We start from the raw sequence: 22,565 nt of genomic DNA on the forward strand, positions 1-22,565 counted from the left end.
AACCATGTAATATTGTAGTGTATCAAAAAGGAGGTTTAAAAAATCGACTCCACTGGGGATCGAACCCAGAGTCTCTGGTTTCGTAGACCAGCGCCTTATCCATTGGGCCATGGAGTCTTACTTGCTGATTTCATAGAATGTATTTATATATAGTTGTTACTAGTAGCAGATTCCAATCAATTCAAATCTTTTTGTTTTTCGTCAACCAATTCAAATCTATTGAATGTATTTTGAAGCCATGCGTAAATACAATGTCCTTCAATTTTTTATGGGTGTGTATCTTATGAAACACATTGAAGAAGTACACTGTCATTGGATTGAGTATCTATTTAATTAGAAAAGCCAACTGGCTACTTGTGACGATACCTCAATAGATCATACAACGTATATCATCAAGTATATTCTAACAAATTCCATTAGCCACTACAATTAATCGGCGGGTCAGATTTTTTTAGAGAGATTACGATGTCATGTATCTAAAAGTGTGAAGCAATTGGAATTTGTACAATTCATATATGATTCTGACAACATAATGAAGACCATTAACTTTCATGTAATCTTTACAAAGATTTTATTACAAAAAAAAAATGGTAAGAATAAGACTTTTAAGATAATCAAGTAAAACTAAACTAAACGTTAGAAACACGTAATCAAGGCAGTTAGTACAAAATTGTGAGTAAACCATCCAAGCTTTAGACTTAGTTGGTTCCACGTTCTTGGAGCTCTCCAAGAGAGAAAACGATTGTGCTTGACCTTTGCTGTCATTTCACCATCAGCCGTCCACTTTCATTTTTCTTCCGGCCAAAAACCTCATCTCATTTGATTAATTCAAACAATAATTCCGACATATATCTCCCTTCTTCCTCTTGAAACCCAATTTGGATTTGTTTAATCACCAAACCTCGCTCCGGCGATCCAAATGATCCGCGATGACAAACCCCCGATCGTGTACTCTCTGTTGTTACTAGCCATCTGCTTCGCCGTTCCCATCTCCGGCGACGGTGACGCGGATGCTCTTTTGAAGTTCAAGTCATCTCTTTTGAACGCCACAGCGCTAAGCGGATGGGATTCCGGCGAGCCACCTTGCTCCGGGGCAAAAGGAAGCGATTCCAAATGGAAAGGAGTGATGTGCTGGAACGGCATCGTTTTCGGTCTCCGTCTAGAGAACATGAGTCTCTCCGGCGAGCTTGACGTGCAAGCGCTCGGGTCCTTGCGCGGGCTCAAGAGCGTCAGCTTTATGCGTAATGATTTCGAGGGGACGATGCCACGTGGAATCGACGGGCTTGTATCGCTGGTTCATCTTTACCTGGCGCATAACCGGTTTTCCGGCGAGATCGACGGTGATTTGTTTGACGGAATGAAGGCTCTGGTGAAAGTTCATCTTGAAGGAAACCGGTTTTCCGGTGAGATTCCGGAGTCGTTGGGGAAATTGCCGAAGCTGATTGAGCTGAATCTCGAGGATAATATGTTCACCGGGAAAATACCGGCGTTTAAACAGAAGAATCTCGTTACCGTTAACGTTGCTAATAATCGATTAGAGGGTCGAATTCCGTTTACTCTCGGCCTCATGAACTCCACTTTCTTTTCAGGTGATTATCGTCACATCATCATCATTTTTTTTTTTGTTTTTGGAAAAAATATTATAATCATGATCATCTTCCACATATATAATCTGATGCATAAACATGCAACTTACTTTTATAACCATCAATCGGACATGTAAATCTTTATCCATATATGTAGTCATTTTTGCCTAAAGAATTAACTGCTACAAAGCCTATAGTTATCACTATCCATTGGAAAGTTTGAACACTTTTTGTGAGTAGTGAGCACGTTAGACACGTTTGAGTTTTCCATGGAAATGATTAGTTTACTGTTAGGAATCAAAAACAAAAAAAAATACTTAAGAACAATAATACATATTTACATATTTTTCCGGGATAAATCAAATTAACATTCCGACAAAAAAATAATAATATCAAATTAACATATTAGTACTCGTTTCCCAATCCAAAGTAAATTTGATTTAAAAAAAAAAAAAAAAGTAATTTTGATTATACAGTTAGTGGTTAAATTCGGTTTGTTTGCTAAATTCTTAGTGGGCCTGTATAAAATTGGGCTACGTAAGATCTCACAATTTCAATAATTCGTATGGGTCTAAAACAGGTAACAAGGGGTTGTGTGGGCCGCCTTTGCTCCCGTGCAGATACACTCGTCCGCCGTTACTAACGGTGTTTCTCCTTGCACTCACCATCCTCGCCGTCATTGTCCTCATTACCGTCTTTCTCTCCGTCTGCATCCTCGGCCGTCGTCAAGACCGTAGGAGCAGCCGCGACGACGGATACGGCCTCGGCCAAGTCTACGGACCAACCGAGCAACAGAGCGAGAAAAGCTCGCTGGACTCCAAGGTCTACAGGAAACTAGCCAATGAAAGTGTGCAGCGAGATTCAGCAGCTACAGCATCATTATCCGAGGGAGTTCAGTCTCAAGACGAAGACAAGCGAGGAGATCAACGGAAGCTTCATTTCGTTAGGAATGATCAGGAGAAATTCACGCTCCAGGATATGCTCCGTGCATCGGCGGAGGTTCTCGGAAGCGGCGGATTTGGATCTTCGTATAAGGCGGCTTTATCGAGCGGCCGTGCGGTGGTTGTGAAGCGGTTTAGGTTCATGAGCAATATCGGGAGAGAAGAGTTTTACGATCATATGAAGAAGATCGGACGATTGTCTCACCCTAATCTCCTTCCATTGATCGCCTTCTATTACAGGAAAGAGGAGAAGCTTCTCGTTACCAATTACATTCCTAATGGAAGTCTTGCGAATCTCCTCCATGGTAAAATCAATTTAACTCTCTAGTGTTCATCTTCATCTTATGATTTTTCGACGAATCTGATGATTTTTTTTTTTTTTTGCAGCAAATCGGAAACCAGGTCAGGTGGTTTTGGACTGGCCGATCCGGTTGAAGATTGTAAGGGGAGTTACGAGAGGTTTGGCTTATCTATACAGAGTATTCCCGGATTTGAATCTCCCTCACGGCCATCTCAAATCTTCCAATGTGTTGCTTGACCATGACTTCGAGCCACTACTAACGGACTACGCTCTCGTGCCGGTGGTGAACAAGGAACAATCGCAGCAGTTCATGGTGGCTTACAAGGCTCCAGAGTTCACTCAGCAAGACCGGACCTCGAGAAAGTCCGATGTGTGGAGCCTTGGGATCTTAATCCTCGAGATTCTGACGGGGAAGTTTCCGGCGAACTATCTCCGGCAAGGGAAAGGAGCTGATGACGAGCTAGCTGCTTGGGTTGAGTCTGTAGCGAGAACGGAGTGGACAGCTGATGTGTTCGATAAGGAGATGAAAGCAGGGAAAGAACACGAAGGGCAAATGTTGAAGCTGCTCAAGATTGGGTTGAGATGCTGTGATTGGGACATAGAGAGGAGAATTGAGCTTCACGAGGCTGTTGATCGAATAGAAGAAGTCGAAAAAGATGCAGGTGGAGGTCAAGAGAGTGTTCGATCTTCATACGTGACTGCTAGTGAAGGTGATCATCGTTCTTCAAGAGCCATGACTGAGGAGTTCTCGCTCATGCAATAGCTTCCATTGAAGGCCTCTCTCTCTCTCTCTCTCTCTCTCTGGTCCTCAGTAGTCTTCTTCTTCAGCTAAATCTTGATATTTGTTGATCAAGTTTCATGTCTCTGTCTGTAGGTTAAGACGATCACTTTTCATTCAATTCTTTTCTTAGTTATGGTTGATGAGTAAAAGCTTCACGCTTTTGTTTCTTTAATTGATTTTTTAAATTTCAGCTTTTGTCTTTTCTTCCCCATCTTGTGAATATTGGTGCCCTCGTTTGGTATCATCTAGACGCAAAAGAATGTCTTTTTATGTCCATTTCTTCGTCAACTTGTCCACTTTCTGATGCACTGCTTGAGATAAGCAAGAATATTAATTTATTGGTTTTACAAGCTTCTTGCTTTGGCTATTGGGTAACGTTTCAGATGGTATATGCTTTGAGGATATTTTGATTTACTTATTCACTTGTTCGTTTGATAGAGACTTTAATAAAAATTATATCCTTTTCTATATTAATTTTCTTGTCCCCATGTGATTTTTCTTTATCCCCTTTTCTTGGAATTTACAAGCTTGATCAACCGAGAAGAAAATCAACAACAATTGACTCTGTATTGAAATTTGTTTCTGTGTAGTTTCCTCGTATCACTATCTCCCTGGTATCAGGTACGTTGAGTTTCGCTTGCTAATTTTTCTCAACAGGTCTTCTGAATTACAGTTCATCGTCTGTAAAACCTGTTATAGATGGTTTATGTTTCAGTTTTATCAGTTGTATGTTCCTTCAAGTTTTGTTCTGGGTTTCCGATGTTTTGAAACTGCTCTTAATATTTCTGTATGTTTGATTATCTAAGATGGAACTTGGGAGGTTTTAATCGACAGACAAAACTCAGGAGTTAGAATAAGGCTAAGTGCCAAATCACATAACCCATGTGCTCTTTTCCTTATAATCCTTTAGAGTTAGAATCGCTTGAGCCGTTTTGGAGTTAGAATAAGGCTAAGGCACTTGTTCTTGATGAAGCATGTCCATTTCTCGTACTGTTTACGTTTCGTTATCTAAGTTTCTGAACAATAGAAGGCTAAAGAACGTAGTGGTTGTGCAGTTTAGATGGCAGTATCAGCAGATTATCAAGTCCAGTTTCCCGGAAGTGATGAGATATACTCTATACTAGCAGCTGAAGGGATTGAGTTCCTTTTGTCGCATAGTGGAGAGGTACCAATCGTGTTTTAAGCGGTATGTGAATTTTCTTTACTCGGATCTTTTACTAAACTATAAGCTCACTTCAATCAGGTGCCGTTGGAATATATTCTCGGGAAAACGATTTGTCTCTTCTTCTCAGCAAACTGGTGCAGGCCTTGCAAGGACTTCACTCCAGAGCTGGTAAGACTCTACGAGAGTCTTCAGAAACGAGGAGAAGAACTCGAGGTCATCTTTGTCTCGTTCGATCACGATATGACTTCATTCTATGAACACTTTTGGTGCATGCCATGGCTTGCAGCTCCCTTCAGTTTAGGCCTACGCAACAAATTAACTGACAAGTACAAGATTGCTCGTATCCCGTCACTTGTTCCTCTATATCCAGATGAAATCTTGGTCGCTGAAGATGTGATTGGTCTAATTGAAGACTATGGTCCTGAAGCATATCCTTTCACTAAAAGGAGGAAAGAAGAACTCAAGGCCATCGATGACTCCAAACGCGTTGGAGGACAATTGGTGAAACTCCTTACGCATGAATCCCGGAATTACGTTGTTTCTAGAAATGGAAGTAAGGTAAAATATAACTTACTTAATACCTTCAACTATCTGGTCTGATCAAATGATTCTTTATGATTATGTCTATGAAAAATATGCAGGTACTAGTTTCTAAGCTTGTGGGCAAGACCATAGGTTTATACTTTGGTGCACACTGGTGTCCGCCTTTTCGAGCTTTCACTTCTCAGCTCATAGATATGTACAATGAGCTTGCGACCACAGAAAAAGGCTCCTTCCAAGTCATCTTGGTTTCAACAGACAGAGACTCGGGAGAGTTCAACATCAACATGAGCAACATGCCATGGCTTGCAATACCTTATGAGGACAGAACAAGACAAGATCTTTGTAGAATCTTCAACATCAAACTCATACCCGCATTGGTCATCATAGGACCTGAAGAGAAAACGGTGAGCACAAATGCGAGAGAAATGGTATCGTTGTATGGATCAAGGAGTTTTCCGTTCACGGAATCTAGGATTGTTGAGTTAGAAGCTTGTTTGAAGAAAGAAGGCGATTCGTTTCCAAGGAAAGTGAAAGATAAGAAACATGAACATGAGCTAAAGCTGGATATGGCGAGAGCTTATGTGTGTGATTTCTGTAAGAAGCAAGGTAGGTTTTGGGCGTTTTCTTGCGATGCTTGCGATTATGATCTTCATCCTACATGTGTGGAAGAACAAGGATGATTGTTAATTTAGCTAAAGAGAAAGTCGTAGTGAACTTGTCTGAAAGATTTTGTAACTAGCTAAACATCAAGATTTGTTATGTTAAGAAGACACTAAGTCACCTATATTCTTCATTTTTATTCCAAGAAATATTCAGTCACAGTTAGGAATAGGAGATTGTAGATGTTTTGCAGTTTTGCTTATACAAATTACATTATCTTCTTCTTCTTTTTTTTTTTATCGGCAAAGTATACTCGATATTTATGGAAAATAACCAGATATTATTTTCACATTCTGTAAACTATAGATTGAAAAGAAAGTCGAAGTTATTATTGATTTTGGTTTTTACTCTGCTTCTAATAACACACATGTGTATTTATTTCTTGCGTGAAAAGAAAAGAAATCGTTTGTGCGTAAAATATATAACACACAATTTGATGGGAAGTTTGAGTAAAGAGTGGCGGGGAAGAAGGAGAAGCGCACAAAACAAAACAGAGAGAGAGAAACAGAGTCGATGGATTTTTATAGGAACCTCTTTCTCTCTTCTTCATACCTTTTGTCCATTCCTACAAAATTACGGAAGAATAACAATCAAGAGGATTTTAGTAAGGAAACAAACCCAAAAACCTAAAGAACGCAAGAAATATATTTGTCCATTGAAGCTTCAAAAAATCTCTCTGTATAGTGCTCTTCCATATTCCTTCCTCTGTTTTTAGGGATTTCATAAGTAAAGAGAGAGACTTGGATGGCGAGGAACAGGAGGGAGAGAGACGGAGGAGGATTTGGCACGGATGGATTGGTTGCTGTGGCGATAGACAGAGACAAAAGCAGCCAAAATGCTCTGAAATGGGCTGTCGATAATATGTTGCAGAGAGGCTCAACCGTTCTTCTTGTCCATGTCAAGACTCGGGCTTCCTCTCTGTCAACAAACCCTTCTATTAACTCAAACCCCTCTAGTAATAATCTTTCTTCTTCTTCTTCTTCTTCTTCTTCTTCTTCTTCTTCTTCTTCTTCTTCTTCTTCTTCTTCTTCTTCTTCTTCTTCTTATTCTCTGTTTCTAGCTCCTTGTTATTCTTTTATGTGTGTCTTATGGGTTTTGTCTCTGTGGTTTTTTTCAGAGACGAGCCAAATTAATAGTGATTCTTCTTTGGTTTGTGGAGAACCAGAAGGCTCTATCAAACAGTTGTACCTTCCTTTTCGTTGCCTCTGTTCACGCAAAGATGTGAGTTTCTCTAATCTTATATACTAAAAGTCAAGCTCAGTTTTACATTTGCTCTGTCTCTTCCTACGCTTACTACGTGCTTTCTTTGGAAATGGAACGTGTTCAGATACAATGCAAAGATGTGTTATTGGAGGACTCAGATGTGGCGAAAGCTTTAGTAGAATATGCAAATCAGGTCATTATTGAGGTATTGGTGATTGGTTCCTCCTCAAAAGGTGGCTTTCTCAGGTTTGTTTCATCTCTCTCTCTTTCCGGTATTGCTTTGAAATTTTCACCGCAAATGATGGATCAGATGAAAACAACTGGGTGTTAAAACTCTGCAGGTTCAACAAACCTACAGATATTCCAGGAATTGTTACGAAGACAGCACCTGATTTCTGCTCGGTTTATGTGGTAACAAAAGGAAAGCTTTCAACAAAGAGGATAGCCTCTCGTACTGCTCCTTCTGTGTCTCCATTGCGTATCCAGCTTCAACAGAATAGCTTAAAGCCACATCCACCTTTGCCTTCTACTAACACAAGAGGTTAGAAAAACAGAAATGGCTTTAATTTCTTAGTGCTTCTTCACATGTCACTCTCCTGCAAAAATACTGAAACCTTTCTTGTTTCTTGTAGCTGAGAGACAATCATTTGAGTCTCAGCATCGCAGGTCCCTTGACGATCAATCAGATTCCTTCAGGTACACATCTCTCTTGTTTTTTTTTTTATATTTGAAACGCTCCAGGAATCATGACCATAGACTTTAAGACGACGGAGATTCTTGGTTGAAACAGGTCACCATTCACTAGAAGAGGCTTGAATGGGAGATCATACGGAGACCTATCACTCCCGGATGCTGACATATCTTTTATCAGCTCAGGAAGACCAAGCACTGAGCGGAACTCCAGTACTTCCTTATATGACAATTATGATCCAAACCGGACTCCTCCTCCAAGGCTATCAAATTTCTCAGACATTGACTCTGGTAGCTTCGAGTCAATGACCAACGGACGGAGGTCAATGGATATAAGCTCACCAACTGCTTTCTCAACAGGCTCCTTTGAGACTGATAGGTTTTCATCTGCTTCGCAAGTAGCGGTAAGACTGATTTCTGAATCTTTTGTGGGTTTGCATACTTTAACCTACTAGTGTATGCAAGACGTTTTTATGGCTTGAGAATTGTGTTTTTGTTTTGGAAACTAGGATATTGATGTAGAGGCTGAGATGAGGAGGCTTAAACTGGAGCTGAAGCAAACGATGGAAATGTACAGTACAGCTTGCAAGGAAGCGCTCACAGCAAAACAGAAGGTATACTTCCCATGACAATAAGGTGGTGTGCTTTTGATTTTACTGTAATTCATTTTAATTGTTGAACCTGCAGGCAACGGAGCTTCAACGCTGGAAGATGGAAGAAGAACGGAAACTCGAAGAGGCAAAGAATGCAGAAGAAGCCGCGTTAGCCATTGTAGAGAAGGAGAAAGCAAAATCCAAAGCAGCGATTGAAGCAGCTCAAAGGATTGCTGAAATAGAGTCCCGAAAGAGAATCAGTGCAGAAATGAAAGCACTGATGGAATCTGAGGAGAAAACAAAAGCCGTCAATGCTTTAGCGCACGCAGATGTTAGATACAGGAAGTACTCCATCGAAGAGATTGAGGATGCAACAGATTACTTTGATGAGAAATACAAGATCGGAGAAGGCGGTTATGGACCTGTCTATAAGTGTTATCTGGATCACACACCTGTGGCTGTGAAAGCTTTGCGTCCAGATGCAACCCAAGGCAGGTCACAGTTTCAGAAAGAGGTGAAATTTCATAACAAACTCTCTAGACAACCTTAAATCCATCAGGATCTTTCTTGCATCTGACTCTATTTAAGTGTTACTTATCAATCAAACACAGGTTGAAGTGTTAAGCTGCATGAGGCATCCTAACATGGTTCTTCTGCTTGGAGCATGTCCAGAATGTGGATGTTTAGTGTATGAGTTCATGGCCAATGGGAGCTTAGAAGACCGTCTTTTCAGACAAGGAAACACCCCGCCCCTTTCTTGGCAAACGAGGTTTAGAATCGCTGCAGAGATTGGCACTGTACTGTTGTTCCTCCACCAGACTAAACCAGAACCACTGGTTCACCGTGATCTCAAACCGGCAAATATCTTACTAGACCGCAACTTTGTCAGCAAACTTGCTGATGTTGGCCTGGCTAGACTGGTCCCTCCATCCGTTGCAAACACAGTGACGCAGTACCGCATGACATCAACTGCTGGCACGTTTTGCTACATCGATCCAGAGTATCAGCAGACGGGTATGCTTGGTGTGAAATCTGACATTTATTCGCTCGGCATTATGTTTCTGCAGTTAATAACAGGAAAACCACCCATGGGTTTAACTCATTACGTCGAAAGAGCCCTTGAGAAGGGGAACTTGAAAGATTTGCTTGATCCAGCTGTGTCTGATTGGCCTGTTGAAGACACTACAGAGTTTGCCAAGTTGGCTCTTAAGTGTGCAGAGATAAGGCGAAAAGACAGACCTGATCTTTCCAAAGTTATCTTGCCAGAGCTCAACAGATTAAGAACACTTGCTGAAGAATCAACTCAGTCTGCAGTAGTTATCAACAGCCCTGGACCAACTTCCTCCCCCACCGATAGTCAAACTTCCTCCCCCAAGTTGTGAGAACTGATACAACTCATACAAAGATATGCATTTTCAAACTCGAATCCTTTCTCATGCCTTCTTCTCCAATGTCCATTTGCAGGAACAGATGAGCGGTACTTCTATGGCAGTGCCTCAATTAACATCAGAAGTCTCAAGGTTTGTTGTGATGAACAAATTGATCTGCACATAAGAAAGAGACGAATAGGATTTAAATGCAATCAGCAATCCATGTTTCACCGAAAGTTACAGTTAACCTTAGAAGGTATATATATGCTCTAACTGACATGAGCAATTGAATTGGCATGCCCATCGTATAAAGCCGTAGAGTGTCTTTTAAATTTAGAAAGTGTTCATTTTGTATAGCTGATTATAGCTAACATACCATCTAGATCAGGATGGAGGAAATTCAAAGATGAAACATTTCCGTCTTGCCATCTCTAATATAAAAGCAAATTCAAGAATAACGCTCAAGTGTTGTTGATTAAAGACTGAACCGTGCAAAAAGGAAAAAAAGATTAAGTGTGTGGATAGACAAAAATTTAAAGATCGAAAAAAAATATAGACGTAATGGCTATTTATTAAGTTGTGATCATAAAAAAAAAGTTTCAAGATATGAGTGATGAATTGGTGATTAAGTTGAGGAATATATAGAAACTTAGCAGACTGTCTATTTTTTTCATTTGCTTTCTAATTTTTACATACAAATTTAGTGATGTAGGCGAATATTTCTTTACGTCTTCAGTAGGTATGGCCCTAATTAAAGATTACATCGCCTCAACAACTTCTTCATCTCCTTCCTCTTCCTCATCCACTGTTGGCTTGATCCTCTTGGGTCTGCCACACATTCTCACATTTTTGCCAGACAAGAGCTTCATTGCTTTCTCTAAAGTAACCTCACCTGGTTCCATGTTCTGCCAAGTAACAAGTTACATTATCTTAAATGAACGACAATGCTTTGAACTCATGACATAAGATAGACAACAATAGATCCTATCATATTACGGATGCAGATCCAGACCTCATTTCCTTATCAAGTATAAGACCAACAACTCCTAAAAAATGCTCCTCTTATTCTAACTATATCATATTCTGAGGAGGCATCATATAAAACATTACATAACTATACCTTTGGAACAGTAGCCATAGTGCGACGATGTCGAACAGTAAATCCAGATTTACTAAGCTTCAAGACCACAGGCTGCTTATCTTCAGGGTGGGTTCCCTGGTCAGACATTAGCAAACAAAGTCATCAGCACTTTTAAAACAACCCAACCAGAAACGTAATAAATTAAACCTTTATATCAGTCTTACCAGTGTCAGAGGATAGCGTAATAATTCGAGAGCATCTTCAAGCGTAATAGTGTTCACATCCTTTATCTGAAAAACAAGGTTGCAAGAGGTTTCTCGGTAAGAAAAGCCAAGCATTATATTACCAAGACATTACTAGCACACAGATGCAACTGAACTTTTACTCAGTATGTCTCCATTTATGTAAGAAGAGAAACATAGAGATATAATGTTTATTTAAATTGAAAAAACTCCAACATACATGGGCCGCATTTGCTCGTTTTGGTAAGTGCCCTTTTCTGTCCTCACCAAGCTGTACATAATGCCCATAGGGACCGGACTTTAAAATAACCTGAACAAGGAAATGGATTCAGAATATTGAAGTTCTTAGAGAATTTGTCAACAGAAGAGGGTTCGAACAGCGGGACCTTCTCACTGGTATTGGGATGTAGGCCTAGCAATTTGGGCTCTTCTACGCAGGTATTTTTTGGAGGATCATCATCATCCTCATCCTCTCCATAAAGCGTTTTAGCAATGAACCTGTATTTGAACAACATAGCTCAAATTAATATCAGTGACCATGATAATGAATGGATATATAAAAAACTAAGAAAAGTTAAATACGTAAAATACGAAGGAAAGAATACATGAGGAAACATTTCAGCTGTAAAAAGATAGAGATTCAACTTACTTGCATGAAGGGAACTGATCGCAAGCAATGAAATACCCGGAAGCAAACTTACTTATTTTGAAAATTAAGGTACCTTCCGAACAACTAAAATATGGAAAGAAAGCCAATAAGAATCAGCATACACGTTCAAACTAAAAGTAAATTTTTTCTCTTATTTAGTGCCCTCAGTATATCACTGCATATTTTGATTCTACCAAATTGTGTGCCGATACTAGACGTGAAAGTATTTTTACCATAGGCTGACAGTTATGAAAGCATGTGTTTCTTTAAAATATTAAAGCAAGATGCTTCTATCCTGAAATCGATTAACATTTCTATTTTGAATTATGTGAAAGGGAAAGAGGGATACAGACCTCGGGCAAGTCCTAGTGGGATCAGGAAGGGAAGAAAACAAAAAGTCCTCGTATCTTTTTTCCAACATTTTCTCCACCTGTATAAATATGATAATGTAAGAAGCTAACAAAAAAATTGTAGAAAGAAAGTCTATCCTTCTAAGAAAGTACCTGCTGGATTTGGACATTTTCAACACGCTTACAATACGCGCTGAATCGTGTCCAGTAGTCTCTTAGGAGACCTTTCCATTCAGTTACACCACCAGAAACGTTGTCAAGCTGAAAGGAAAATCAATCGTAAGGGAAAAAATGGGTATCTCATCTTACAACATTGTAAGACATCTATGGAGTATACAGAAATTGTCTAGTTAATAGAGAGTTGAGTGCAGAACAAACTATATATCCACCTCAGTCTCCATATCAGCAGTAAAACTATAGTCTGTGACCTCAGTGAAGTAGTTGGTAAGAAAAGCTGAAACCTAGAAAGATAGTACAGAGGTTAGAAAGAGATGCTTCAATGGTTTGTTTACTAAATCATCAATTAGTGAGCTCGATTAACGGGGAAAGTACCATCCTCCCACGGAATTCGGGATACAGTACTCGGCTCTTTACTGTTAAGTACTTTCTGTCCTGTGAAAAAAAATAAAAGGTGTCGATAATTTTAGGTGACGTTAGAGCAAGAAACAGAAGCACTAGAAAAAAACCCGCCAGTTTCTTAACACGAGCACATACCTGTAAAACCTTAAATATAGATGCATATGTTGAGGGTCTACCTATTCCGAACTCCTCGAGCTTTTTAATCTGAAACAGATTAATACATGTTAAACAAATTATGTATTGTGATGCTTGGCGGCAGTACAATAAAAAAGTTCATGCCTAATATGTCTGCGCAACACCAGAATCAGCACTCATACAAAAGAAACCCCTGTCAGTTCATGCTAAGCTACTATCTTTACTAAATCAGAGATGAATTACTATTAGTGAGAACTCTTTCAGATCAATGCTTAACTTCAAGAACAATAAAAGCGTAGTATGAAAACTTCAGTGAAGCATTATCTAGCTGAACGGGAACCAAAATGAACTACTGGAGACTAAAATATGAAGCATTATCTAGCTGATTAATAGTCTTGGGCTTAAAAAAAGTATAAAAGAGTCAAGAAGGCATGGAACGTTTTTGGTAAACAAATTTGTGCAAATGTCCTCTTCTCATCTTCCTAACCATATTTTTTCCTTTTCACCTATAGAAAACTAATTTCACCGTGCCTGATCAAAACGAGCCAACATTGAGGGAAAACATAGTGTGGAACTGGATCTTAGACACTTTGACACAAAGGAGATAGGAGTTATATACCAGTGACCCCTCGTTATAACGTGGTGGGTGCAGAGTATGGTGCTGCTTAAGCTCCACTTCACCAATATGTAGCAGATCCCCATCCTGAAAAGAGGAGGAAGACCTAAAGAAATGAAACCACAGTACAGAGCACAGCTGAGAAGAAAAAGGTTATGATATCAGAAATGGTACCTTCAACAAACTGAGAGTTTCAAAAGTTGCCTCCCGCTCACTAGTCTGAGCATCGTCTTTGTTTTTAATTGCCTTAGCTTCAGGATCCTACAATATCACCAGGAGAAACAACAAAAACTGCTTTAGCACATGTCCAAAGAGAAGAAGGATCCCGCATAGCTGATAACAAGCAAAGACGACAAAGTAAACCTGCAGATGACAATCACAGCAAATAGATGAACAAAATTTACAAAAATTGCTCTTAAAGCCAAATCTAGTCATCAGCACAAGTGACGGATTAAAAGCCACCTGGTGATATAGTTGCCAAGTAATCAACGATAATATGAAATAGATTATACCTCATAAACTGCCTGGTATCCAAGGAAGTCGACTTTTGAGCATGATGATCTGAAGATAATGGATTCAGAGGCATTTCCAATATCAATTTGCATCTGAGAAAGAAAAGAGTCGGAAAAAAAATTGGAGAATTATGTTGGATTTGAAATATTAAACCTTGAACCATTCAATATCGGTTGATGAGAAAATTAAGTTACAAACTCTCCTTTTCCCTTCTTTTTTTCACGCTGATCAATAAGAACCTACTTGACACTATATGCATGAGTTGAAGTGCAAAATAGCACATATATTACCAGCGCAATCGAAGCCGGCTCCATTTGACATGCCACAGTTCGTGACCATATTAAGGTATATAATTTTAGAGAATCAGCATCAACCAGGCTGGCAATCGTTGCTGGAAATGCATAAAAGAAATGTTAAGAGTTACGACAACAAATTCTATGGCTGATTATTGATGACCGCTAAAATACATTCTATACTTTTAAGGAAGAATGGTAAAATATTTACTTACACGGTAATCTACGTATATCGGTAGGTCTAATAGCTTCATGCGCCTCCTGAGCGTTCTTAACCTTTTTAAAATATTTACGAGGACCAGCTGATGTGAAATTCTTCCCATACCTGCAAATGATAAGTAGGATAGCTGCTAAATTTTTCTCGAGTCAATGGACTAACGTAGAATAACTTCACAGATGCATTTAAGTCTTACCTTTCTACCACCAAGGACTGTATATCTTTGATAGCTTCATCAGCTATCTGATGGGAAACAGAAACAAATGAAAAAATAAACAAGTAAAATCAAAAAGAAGTTGTAAAAGATGGCAAGATGAATCAGTCGGTACTAATTTTGAAAATCAAAACAAAAATGAATGTCCAATAGCAGAAAATACACAAGTATAGAGACCACCCACATGTAAACCATCTGTCCGCATGTATGTTATAAGACCGGCTGATTTACCATCGGACAGTCGGACACCCTCATATAGTTTTTGGGCAAGCTGTAACGTACATATTATCAGAACTAGGCCCTCAATGAAAAAGTGAATAAAACGAAAAATAAAAAGGTTTCAGTTTTTCAACCTTCATGGTCACAGCTGTTGAAAAATGCAATTTGTTAGCAGCATCCTGCTGGAGGGTGGATGTTATATATGGAGTTGGTGGGTTTTTCCGTATAGTGCTTTTTTTAGTGCCCTTCACTAGAAAACCTTCTGACCTGATCCTTTGCTCAATGTCTTGTGCCTCTGCTTCAGAGCTTATAGAAAGCTGATTTAACTTTTTTGAATTTAAACTGGTCAAATGAGCTGGAAAAGGGGCTGAATATTCTTTCCCTTGCACTTTGATTCCTACAGTCCAGTACTCCTGAGGCTTAAATCCGTCAATTTCACTTTCTCTATCACATATAAGAGCCAAGGCAGCAGACTGGACTCGACCAGCTGACGGGCAACCCGGAAGTTTCCTCCAAAGTAGAGGTGAAATATTAAATCCGATTAGATAATCAAGAGCACGCCGTGCGAGATATGCATGTACCAAGTCCCCGTCAATTTCTCGTGGGGATTGAAGTGCACTTTTTATTGCTGACTCAGTTATCTCATGGAAAACCACCCTTGCTACTGTCATACTTTCATGTAAGGCACCCTGCTGCTGCAACATCTCAATGATGTGCCAGGCAATTGCCTCTCCTTCGCGATCTGGATCCGACGCAAGAATCAGATTTTCAGCTCTGAGGAATAAGGTAAACAGAATGAGGTAGAGAAGTACAACAAGAAAAGCCAAGGAAAGAAGTAGCTCATATCATCTAAAGTTTGAAGCAGTCATCTATCTCAATAGCTAGACAGCATAATGACATACCCGGAACCTATTCTAAAACTAGGGAATAGATGATAACAGCAACTACGGATTTTTAAAATTAGTTAAACAGTTAAGAAACCTTACCCATTTAATGCCACCTTTATGCTCTTAATATGAGTCCAGGCGGAAGATGGAACCTCCCAAACCATGCTAAAATCATCATCTGGCCTCACTGAACCAGACCTGGAGGCCAGGTCCCTGATATGACCATAACTTGGCAAAACCTCATACATGTCACCAAGATAACCCTGAATAACCTTTGCTTTTGTGATTGACTCAACGACAACAACAGATTTTCCACTTGGCGGATAAAGCGGTTTAGAAGCATTTTGCCCTCGATGCTCTATGCTGTTTTTCATGGGTTGAGGTTGAGGAACCTGCTTCTGTTTTGCTGCTTTGCTTGCCTTTGTTGACTTCAACTGCTGCTGTTCCAACTTGGAATTTGATGGAGTAGAACTTTTGGCCCCCTCCAAGGGATTTTTCGCCACCTCCTTCTGATAACTATACTGTTAGGTGAAAAAGAAGCAAGGGTAAAACTATTCTGTCCCAACAAAAATTGAAAGTCTAATACCTTAGCAGATGCAGACTTCCGATTTCGAGATCCAGAATGTTTTGGCTTGGCAACGCCTTTTGAACTCTCCTCTACAGAGACCTCCTCCAAAACTGGTACCGCTGAAGAAGATTTGTCATTGATTTTATTGCTCTTTGGCCGCCGTTTTGTTTTGACAGTAGAGGCTGGTTCCCCAGCCTCCTCCTGTTTTGGTGCATTGCTTGCTTTTGTTGACTTCCCATGCTGTTGTTCCGACTTGGAATTTGATGGGTCAGAACTTTTAGGCACCTCCATAATTGCCACCTCCTTCTGAGAACTGTACTGTTAGGTAAAATACGCTAGGGTAAGAGTATCATGTTCCCCAAACTTTAAGATTATACCTTAGCAGATGACAACTTGCGATTTCCAGAGCCAGAATGTTTTGACTTGGGAACGCTTTTCAAACTCTCTTCTACAGCGACCTCCTCCAAAACCGATACCGTTGAGGAAGATTTGTCTTGGACTTTCTTGCTCTTTGGGCGCCGTTTTGGTTTGACAGTAGAGGCAGGTGAAGCTGCAGTTGATAGGTCCACCTTGATGCCACTGCTAACATCTCCAATAACTGGTTCAGTAGAAGCCACCACTTCAACTTCAGAGGAAGCCAAAACCTTATGCTTCTTCCACTTCTTATTAAACTTGTTGATACCTGATCTATTCCCACCACCTTTTCCATCACCACCAACAATCTTATCCTTTTTTCCAGCATTGGGGACTTGAGAAAAATATCTCCCCGGAAACGGTCTGAAACTATTTCCAAATGACCTTAAACTCGAACTGCTCCAATGTGTTGCATAACTAACAGAACTGAGAAGCCTCAGATGCGAAGGAAGTGCGCAAGCTAACTTAAAACAACTTGCATTTTCCCTTTTAAACTGAAGCTGGCATACATTTCTATAGACTTTATCCACCCGAACTAATGAAGAGGAAGACGAGGCTGGGAAATTCTGAATTGCCCTGCACTGCAACTGCAACGACAAAAACAAGCAGACGCAAGAATCTACATGAGTTCTAGTGATAAATTGTCAAACGCTTACAAACAATATAGCATCAACGAAAAATTGAAACGAATTCGACTCCTTTGCCTGCACTACTAAAATGAAGTATAAAGATTTAGCCATAAAGTATGAAAATTTGAATCGAGAATCAGACATTGGAGTAACCCCCCTCCCCTCCCACACACACCAGAGGAAAATTCAAACACTAACCTTAGCCATGAGAGGACGAACAGACAGAACTGAACTCGAAGAAGAAGACTTAGAAGCCGCAAGTGAGAGCGTTCTCTGCATTGGGAAGACTCTGATTGATTCAAAGAGCTTCAAATCGTCCCACGAGTTCTTCCGTTGCTTTTCATATATCCAGCAGAAAGAAGAAAGATTTTGCTAATAGCGGAGGAGAAACTCCAAAGGGTTTACTCTCTGTTTCTGGGGTTTATCGGTTTATAACTAGAATCGGGTCGGGTCTAGGTCAATCAGGTATTCGAAGCGGGTCATGTATACGGGTTTCCTTGGCCCAAACAAGAAAGCCGGATCTTTGTCGTCGTCTCATTCTCTTCTCTCTCTCTCTTCTTCCTCAGGCAAGTTTAGCTTCTGCTCCATCGGGCTCAACTAATTTCTCAGAAATTTGCGTTTTTCTTTGTTTGTAAGTGAGAGAACTAGGTCTTGTGTCTCCCTCTCTCCAAATTGACTCACAATCTCTCCAAGTTTCTTCTGTTAGGTTCGTGATTTATCAGCTGTTGTTAATCGATGTGGCTTTGATTTTTAACCTGTTTATACTTCAAAGTTCCTCTTTTGCCTAGATGCTGATTCGCTAAGTTGGATTACTTGTTTCGTTTTTGAGCTGTGTTGATTCATATGACCAATTTGGAACGCTTCTGTTTGTTTGTGCATTCTTCTCAGGAACACAACTTTCTCAACGTTCATAAAAATGGATCGAAGGCAGCACGATTATGCTGCATCTTCTGGGTTGCCGTATCCTCAGCAACAGCAACAGCAACAGCAGCAAGTCCCAAACTTTCAACAGCAATTCGGATTCCATCCTCAACATCAACCATATCCATCACCAATGAACGCTCCTGGTTTTATGCCTCCTCACCCTTCTATGCAGCAATTCCCTTACCAGCATCCTCCTCCTATGCAGCAGCAGCAGCAGCAGCAGCAACTTCCTCATCCTCCTCACCCACATATGTTTGGTCAACAGCAACCTCAGGCTTTCTATCCACATTTACCTCCACATCACCTTCCTTCACCATTCCCTGGACCGTATGATTCAGCTCCTCCTCCTCCACCTCCAGCTGACCCCGAGCTGCAGAAGCGAATCGATAAGCTTGTTGAGTATTCGGTTAAGAACGGTCCCGAGTTTGAGGCTATGATGCGTGATAGACAGAAGGATAATCCTGATTATGCGTTTCTGTTTGGTGGTGAAGGGCATGGTTACTACCGCTATAAGCAATTTCTCTCTATGCATCCCCCTGGAGGACCTTTTGATCCTTCGTTTCAGTCACCTTCTATGCCTATGATGCATCACCCCCCAAATCCCATGATGAGTCCTACAATGAACAATGTGCCCGGTGCATTGGCAGTACCACCAATACGCCAACCTCCTTACCCTCCGTTCCATGACCACCAGCATCTTCCGCAACCTCATCCTTTTGTCCCGCCCCATGCTCGTCCTGATTTTGATCAGGCAACTCATGCATTCCGAGGTCTTTCTGGTCCACTCCCTGCTGATGTTGCAATGGAACTAAATGGTGTATTGTCCAACCTTAATGGCACAAAAGAGTCTATCAAAAGTGCTAAGATTTGGTTCATGCAGAGATCTCCCTTTGCACCAGCTTTAGCAGAGGCACTTAGAGAGAGGGTCTTTGCAATGGATGATTCTGATAGACAGATGCACATAGTTTATCTAGCTAATGACATTCTCTTTGACAGGTATCTGAGCTAAATCACTGGTTTTTGTTTATATAATTCTAGGGGTTTACTACATAATCTTTGTTTTTTTCGTTTATTTTCTGTGCTTTTCAGTTCCTGGTTCATTTAATATACAGCTAAATTATAATGTTATAATCTAGTATATTCTCATGCTTTTCCTCTGACGTTTTGCCTCCTTACACACAGTTTGCAACGGAGGACAAACTTGCACGAGTTTGACAACGAAGCCCTTGCTTTCAGACCTGTTTTGGGTTCCATGCTGGGAAGGATTTACCACTTCCCACAGAACAAGGAAGAAAACCAGTCACGTCTGGAGAAGATTTTGCAGTTCTGGGCTTCTAAGGAGGTTTTTGATCAAGATACCATCTCCTCCCTTGAGAAAGAGATGAAAAGTGGACCACCTGCAAATACCTTTTCTCGTTCACCCATTATAGCAGCAAACCCCTTACAGCATACAGGTACTCCTGGTCTTCCGTGAGAGAAACAGAAAACATAACTGTTGACCTATGTAAAAATGAATTTGGTTTTGATTCGACCAGACGCCAACAAGTTTGTTTATCTTTATCCACTTGCAGGAATGATGCAACAGCCACCAAGCAGTAATGTTCCTAGCACAATGAATTTAGAGCATCTGCCTAGTAATCCGGTCGCAGCCCAACAGTTTATCCCAAATGTGATGCCTCCTGGTGCCTTTCCCGGTTCCATACCCTCTGTTCCACCTCCAACACAACCACCTGCTGGTGAGAAGCCGCCTCCTTATCCTCTGTTTCCTCCTGGTCTGATCCCTGGGATGGTCAGAAAGATGCAGATCGGTAGTGGTGTGCCTTACTCCCCATTGAGCCCTCTTGATATCCCAACCGTGATACCACCATCTGATACACCTCAATCTCAAGTACTGGAGAGAGTGTCAAAGTTCTTCAAAGAGATAGGTGAGGTCAACCCGAGTGAAGGTCCAATGGGATCTGAATCGCAAGACGACTATGATGATTACGAGCGGGATAGTCCACTGCGCAAAGGAGGTGCCTGTATTCCTCCACCTCCAAATCTACAGGTGGACCCTGAGACAGGAACATATGCAGATGGGAGCACCGATAAAAAGAGCGGATCTGGGAGGTTGGGACTTGGAGCAACAGCTGATCCCAACGAACCAACTCAGTATGATGATGTTTATACATCTTACAGGAAACACAGAAGTACGAATTATCACACATCCATGAGTGCAAGATCAACAACCAGATGAGATTCAGTTCCACTTCTCATCTTCTAATGGCTAGTTCAGTCTGTTTTAGAGTAACAAAGTTATGCCTTGTCTCCTAGTTGTTACTATGAAAAAATTGTGATGATCTCAGCTTTGAAAAAAACTTATCAACGCCTCCATTTACTCCATTAATCTTTGTCACTACTCCAAGGTTTTTGAGAACATATTTCTTTTTCTCAATCGTCACAACAAAGCTCCTGAATTTTGCTAATGTGTGACAAAAAAAAAAAAAACCTAATAAAAGACGTACCGATAGCAGCATATAATTTTGTTAAATTAAGTGGGAAGATCAACTTAAATATTTACATATTTGCTAAACTGAATCACTAAATTTATCCGCCATAATCTCACTTGGTTTATCATACACCTGACACAGCAAACACAGAAGTACGAATTATCACACAAGATCTACGTTCTATCATCTTCCAATGGCTAGTTCAGTGTGTTTAAAGTAACAAAATTGAGCCTGCGTGCAAAGTAGACAATAGCTTTGGTTATGGTAACGGAACGGCATATTATTTATATTTGAACATATACTAATTCATCAGAATATCAATATTCAACAAAAAATATTGGGAGAAATGGGTTTAGTTTACTCGGTAATGTGAAAGACACAGAAGTATCACAGAACTAAAATCAAGATTCACTTGCACTAAAGGGCAAGAATCAGGCAAAGATAATAAATCCCTTAAACTCTTAAAAAATATTCATGAGAAAGATCTGCAAATCTGGCGAAAGATCTGCAAATCTGGCGAATTATCCATGCTTTAGCTTTGAGTTGAACAGATTGTATTAGGGAGCGAGTCTTTGAGGGTCACGAGGGAAGAGCGATGTTTTGCGGATGTTATTGAGGGCACAAAAGAGCATTACCACTCGCTCAAGCCCCACTCCGAATCCACCGTGAGGAGGTGCACCGTACCTGAATGAATCGATGTATGTTTTTATTGTCTTCACATCAATGCCGCATTCTCCTGCACGTTGCTCCAAGACTTCTGGGATATGAACACGTTGAGCTCCTGATATGATCTCCTCACCTAGGACAAAAGAGCAAATTTAGTATTAGAATGAGTGGCAACACAATCGGTGAGAAGACAGATAGTCAAAAACCAAAAACTCAGAGATGCACCTCTTATGAAGACATCAAATGAGTTGCTGTAGCGAGAGTCGTCTGCACATGGCATAGTGTAGAAAGGCCGAACTGCAGCAGGGTAGCGATGCAGCATGTAAAACTCTGTGTTATACTTTTCCAAAACGAGCTGGCCAAGCTTTCTCTCAGATTCTGTATTTAGATCTCCAAGAGGATTAACCTCCACACCAGCATCCTGTCAACACATACAAGATTAACAAATATTATTGATAGTAAATAAGTCACCAAGTCAAATGCAAAAGGACCAGTCATACCTTAAGCATTTCAATCCCTTCTGCAAAAGTTAGCCTCAACGTTTTTGGAAGAAACTGCAAGTAAGTTTAGTGCTAATCATCAGAATCCAATCAAATAAAAAAAAAATCATCAGAATCCAAAAAGATAGAAAGATACTCAGTTTACTATAATATCCTTTGATCATACTTCATTGTTACCTTCAAAGGTACAAATGGGTATTGCTTTCTGACAGCTTCTAGTTCCTTATTGCACCTCTCGTTCAATTTAGTGAATATGAAGACAAACAGCTCGTCCACAAGATCCATAATCTGCACAAACAAGAAATATGTAAGTATCATTGGCAGCAGGATAGAGATACTTGAGATGAAATATTATAATTAGCAGAACAATCTTACCTCAGAATAGTGCGTATAAATCTCCATCTCCACATCAAGACCAACGAACTCACACAGGTGTCTATGAGTGAAGGAGTCTTCTGCTCTGAAAACAGGACCAACCTCGAAGACGCGTCGCAGGTCACCACATATTGCCATCTGCTTATGAAGCTGCGGAGACTGAGCCAGACAA

At 40.4% G+C, this 22,565-nt stretch overlaps 6 protein-coding genes and 1 non-coding gene across 11 annotated transcripts in view; 4 read left to right on the forward strand and 3 right to left on the reverse strand.

Annotated features, from left to right (window-relative positions):
* Positions 1-44: 44 nt before the first annotated feature.
* TRNAR-ACG lies at positions 45-117 on the reverse strand. Its single transcript has one exon. It is a non-coding gene; the product is annotated as a tRNA-Arg (tRNA).
* Positions 118-843: 726 nt separating this feature from the next.
* On the forward strand, positions 844-3,895 carry LOC18030542 (probable LRR receptor-like serine/threonine-protein kinase At4g31250). The gene is made up of 3 exons (XM_006412551.2): positions 844-1,589; positions 2,167-2,832; positions 2,915-3,895. The coding sequence occupies exons 1-3, from the start codon at positions 920-922 to the stop codon at positions 3,589-3,591; spliced, it is 2,013 nt and encodes a 670-aa protein (XP_006412614.1). The 5' UTR covers positions 844-919; the 3' UTR covers positions 3,592-3,895.
* Positions 3,896-4,096: 201 nt separating this feature from the next.
* LOC112082190 (probable nucleoredoxin 3) lies at positions 4,097-6,146 on the forward strand. Of its 3 annotated transcripts, none has more exons than XM_024149497.1 (4): positions 4,097-4,230; positions 4,670-4,774; positions 4,853-5,332; positions 5,416-6,146. In XM_024149497.1, exons 2-4 carry the CDS (start codon positions 4,670-4,672, stop codon positions 5,995-5,997), a joined length of 1,167 nt encoding a protein of 388 aa, XP_024005265.1. In that variant the 5' UTR covers positions 4,097-4,230; the 3' UTR covers positions 5,998-6,146. The 3 variants fall into 3 exon arrangements, with proteins under 3 accessions (XP_024005265.1, XP_024005264.1, XP_024005266.1); XM_024149496.1 differs by having other exon boundaries at positions 4,122-4,230; positions 4,665-4,774; XM_024149498.1 differs by having other exon boundaries at positions 4,151-4,230; positions 4,654-4,774.
* Positions 6,147-6,721: 575 nt separating this feature from the next.
* Positions 6,722-9,845, forward strand: LOC18030543 (U-box domain-containing protein 52). Its single transcript, XM_024149662.1, has 9 exons — positions 6,722-6,932; positions 7,095-7,198; positions 7,305-7,426; positions 7,522-7,721; positions 7,813-7,876; positions 7,971-8,274; positions 8,380-8,484; positions 8,558-8,977; positions 9,075-9,845. Exons 1-9 carry the CDS (start codon positions 6,722-6,724, stop codon positions 9,843-9,845), a joined length of 2,301 nt encoding a protein of 766 aa, XP_024005430.1.
* A 549-nt stretch (positions 9,846-10,394) lies between these two features.
* Positions 10,395-17,831, reverse strand: LOC18030190 (DNA topoisomerase 1). Of its 3 annotated transcripts, none has more exons than XM_024149309.1 (23): positions 17,638-17,831; positions 16,774-17,397; positions 16,415-16,699; positions 15,928-16,337; positions 15,076-15,715; positions 14,907-14,993; positions 14,705-14,751; positions 14,507-14,616; positions 14,289-14,389; positions 13,998-14,090; positions 13,660-13,746; positions 13,489-13,572; positions 12,870-12,938; positions 12,708-12,767; positions 12,545-12,616; positions 12,309-12,416; positions 12,159-12,235; positions 11,806-11,889; positions 11,543-11,654; positions 11,377-11,466; positions 11,139-11,204; positions 10,954-11,049; positions 10,395-10,738 (listed from the first exon to the last, which is right to left on the reverse strand). In XM_024149309.1, the coding sequence occupies exons 1-23, from the start codon at positions 17,716-17,718 to the stop codon at positions 10,592-10,594; spliced, it is 3,630 nt and encodes a 1,209-aa protein (XP_024005077.1). In that variant the 5' UTR covers positions 17,719-17,831; the 3' UTR covers positions 10,395-10,591. The 3 variants fall into 3 exon arrangements, with proteins under 3 accessions (XP_024005077.1, XP_024005078.1, XP_024005076.1); XM_024149310.1 differs by having other exon boundaries at positions 15,928-16,334; positions 16,415-16,702; XM_024149308.1 differs by having other exon boundaries at positions 16,415-16,702.
* A 99-nt stretch (positions 17,832-17,930) lies between these two features.
* LOC18030191 (calcium homeostasis endoplasmic reticulum protein) lies at positions 17,931-20,730 on the forward strand. Its single transcript, XM_006412554.2, has 4 exons — positions 17,931-18,145; positions 18,328-19,359; positions 19,546-19,817; positions 19,935-20,730. Exons 2-4 carry the CDS (start codon positions 18,356-18,358, stop codon positions 20,597-20,599), a joined length of 1,941 nt encoding a protein of 646 aa, XP_006412617.1. The 5' UTR covers positions 17,931-18,145; positions 18,328-18,355; the 3' UTR covers positions 20,600-20,730.
* A 390-nt stretch (positions 20,731-21,120) lies between these two features.
* The window catches only part of LOC18030192 (aspartate--tRNA ligase 2, cytoplasmic), a 2,825-nt gene continuing 1,380 nt past the window's right edge, over positions 21,121-22,565 (reverse strand). The window contains 5 exon segments of the mRNA XM_006412555.2: positions 21,121-21,651; positions 21,744-21,939; positions 22,019-22,072; positions 22,196-22,306; positions 22,394-22,565. The exon segment at positions 22,394-22,565 is cut by the window's right edge and continues 17 nt beyond it. Of these exon segments, the coding sequence (XP_006412618.2) occupies positions 21,410-21,651; positions 21,744-21,939; positions 22,019-22,072; positions 22,196-22,306; positions 22,394-22,565 (775 nt within the window). The 3' untranslated portion in view covers positions 21,121-21,409.

This window comes from Eutrema salsugineum, unplaced genomic scaffold (genome assembly GCF_000478725.1).
Source record: "Eutrema salsugineum unplaced genomic scaffold, Eutsalg1_0 scaffold_1, whole genome shotgun sequence".
Classification (NCBI taxonomy): Eukaryota; Viridiplantae; Streptophyta; class Magnoliopsida; order Brassicales; family Brassicaceae; genus Eutrema; species Eutrema salsugineum.

Excerpts from the sequence above, each read along its gene's own strand:
- LOC18030542 (XM_006412551.2), top strand. The coding sequence starts at position 920 with ATGATCCGCGATGACAAACCCCCGATCGTGTACTCTCTGTTGTTACTA. Across the intron at positions 1,590-2,166 it reads GAACTCCACTTTCTTTTCAG|GTAACAAGGGGTTGTGTGGG; the intron begins GTGATTATCGTC and ends GGTCTAAAACAG. Across the intron at positions 2,833-2,914 it reads TCTTGCGAATCTCCTCCATG|CAAATCGGAAACCAGGTCAG; the intron begins GTAAAATCAATT and ends TTTTTTTTGCAG.
- LOC112082190 (XM_024149497.1), top strand. The coding sequence starts at position 4,670 with ATGGCAGTATCAGCAGATTATCAAGTCCAGTTTCCCGGAAGTGATGAG. Across the intron at positions 4,775-4,852 it reads TTTTGTCGCATAGTGGAGAG|GTGCCGTTGGAATATATTCT; the intron begins GTACCAATCGTG and ends CACTTCAATCAG. Across the intron at positions 5,333-5,415 it reads TTTCTAGAAATGGAAGTAAG|GTACTAGTTTCTAAGCTTGT; the intron begins GTAAAATATAAC and ends AAAAATATGCAG.
- LOC18030543 (XM_024149662.1), top strand. The coding sequence starts at position 6,722 with ATGGCGAGGAACAGGAGGGAGAGAGACGGAGGAGGATTTGGCACGGAT. Across the intron at positions 7,877-7,970 it reads GATCAATCAGATTCCTTCAG|GTCACCATTCACTAGAAGAG; the intron begins GTACACATCTCT and ends TGGTTGAAACAG. Across the intron at positions 8,275-8,379 it reads CATCTGCTTCGCAAGTAGCG|GATATTGATGTAGAGGCTGA; the intron begins GTAAGACTGATT and ends TTTGGAAACTAG.
- LOC18030190 (XM_024149308.1), bottom strand. The coding sequence starts at position 17,718 with ATGCAGAGAACGCTCTCACTTGCGGCTTCTAAGTCTTCTTCTTCGAGT. Across the intron at positions 11,890-12,158 it reads CCCACTAGGACTTGCCCGAG|TTGTTCGGAAGGTACCTTAA; the intron begins GTCTGTATCCCT and ends TCCATATTTTAG. Across the intron at positions 10,739-10,953 it reads CTATGGCTACTGTTCCAAAG|AACATGGAACCAGGTGAGGT; the intron begins GTATAGTTATGT and ends GTTACTTGGCAG.
- LOC18030191 (XM_006412554.2), top strand. The coding sequence starts at position 18,356 with ATGGATCGAAGGCAGCACGATTATGCTGCATCTTCTGGGTTGCCGTAT. Across the intron at positions 19,360-19,545 it reads AATGACATTCTCTTTGACAG|TTTGCAACGGAGGACAAACT; the intron begins GTATCTGAGCTA and ends CCTTACACACAG. Across the intron at positions 19,818-19,934 it reads AAACCCCTTACAGCATACAG|GAATGATGCAACAGCCACCA; the intron begins GTACTCCTGGTC and ends ATCCACTTGCAG.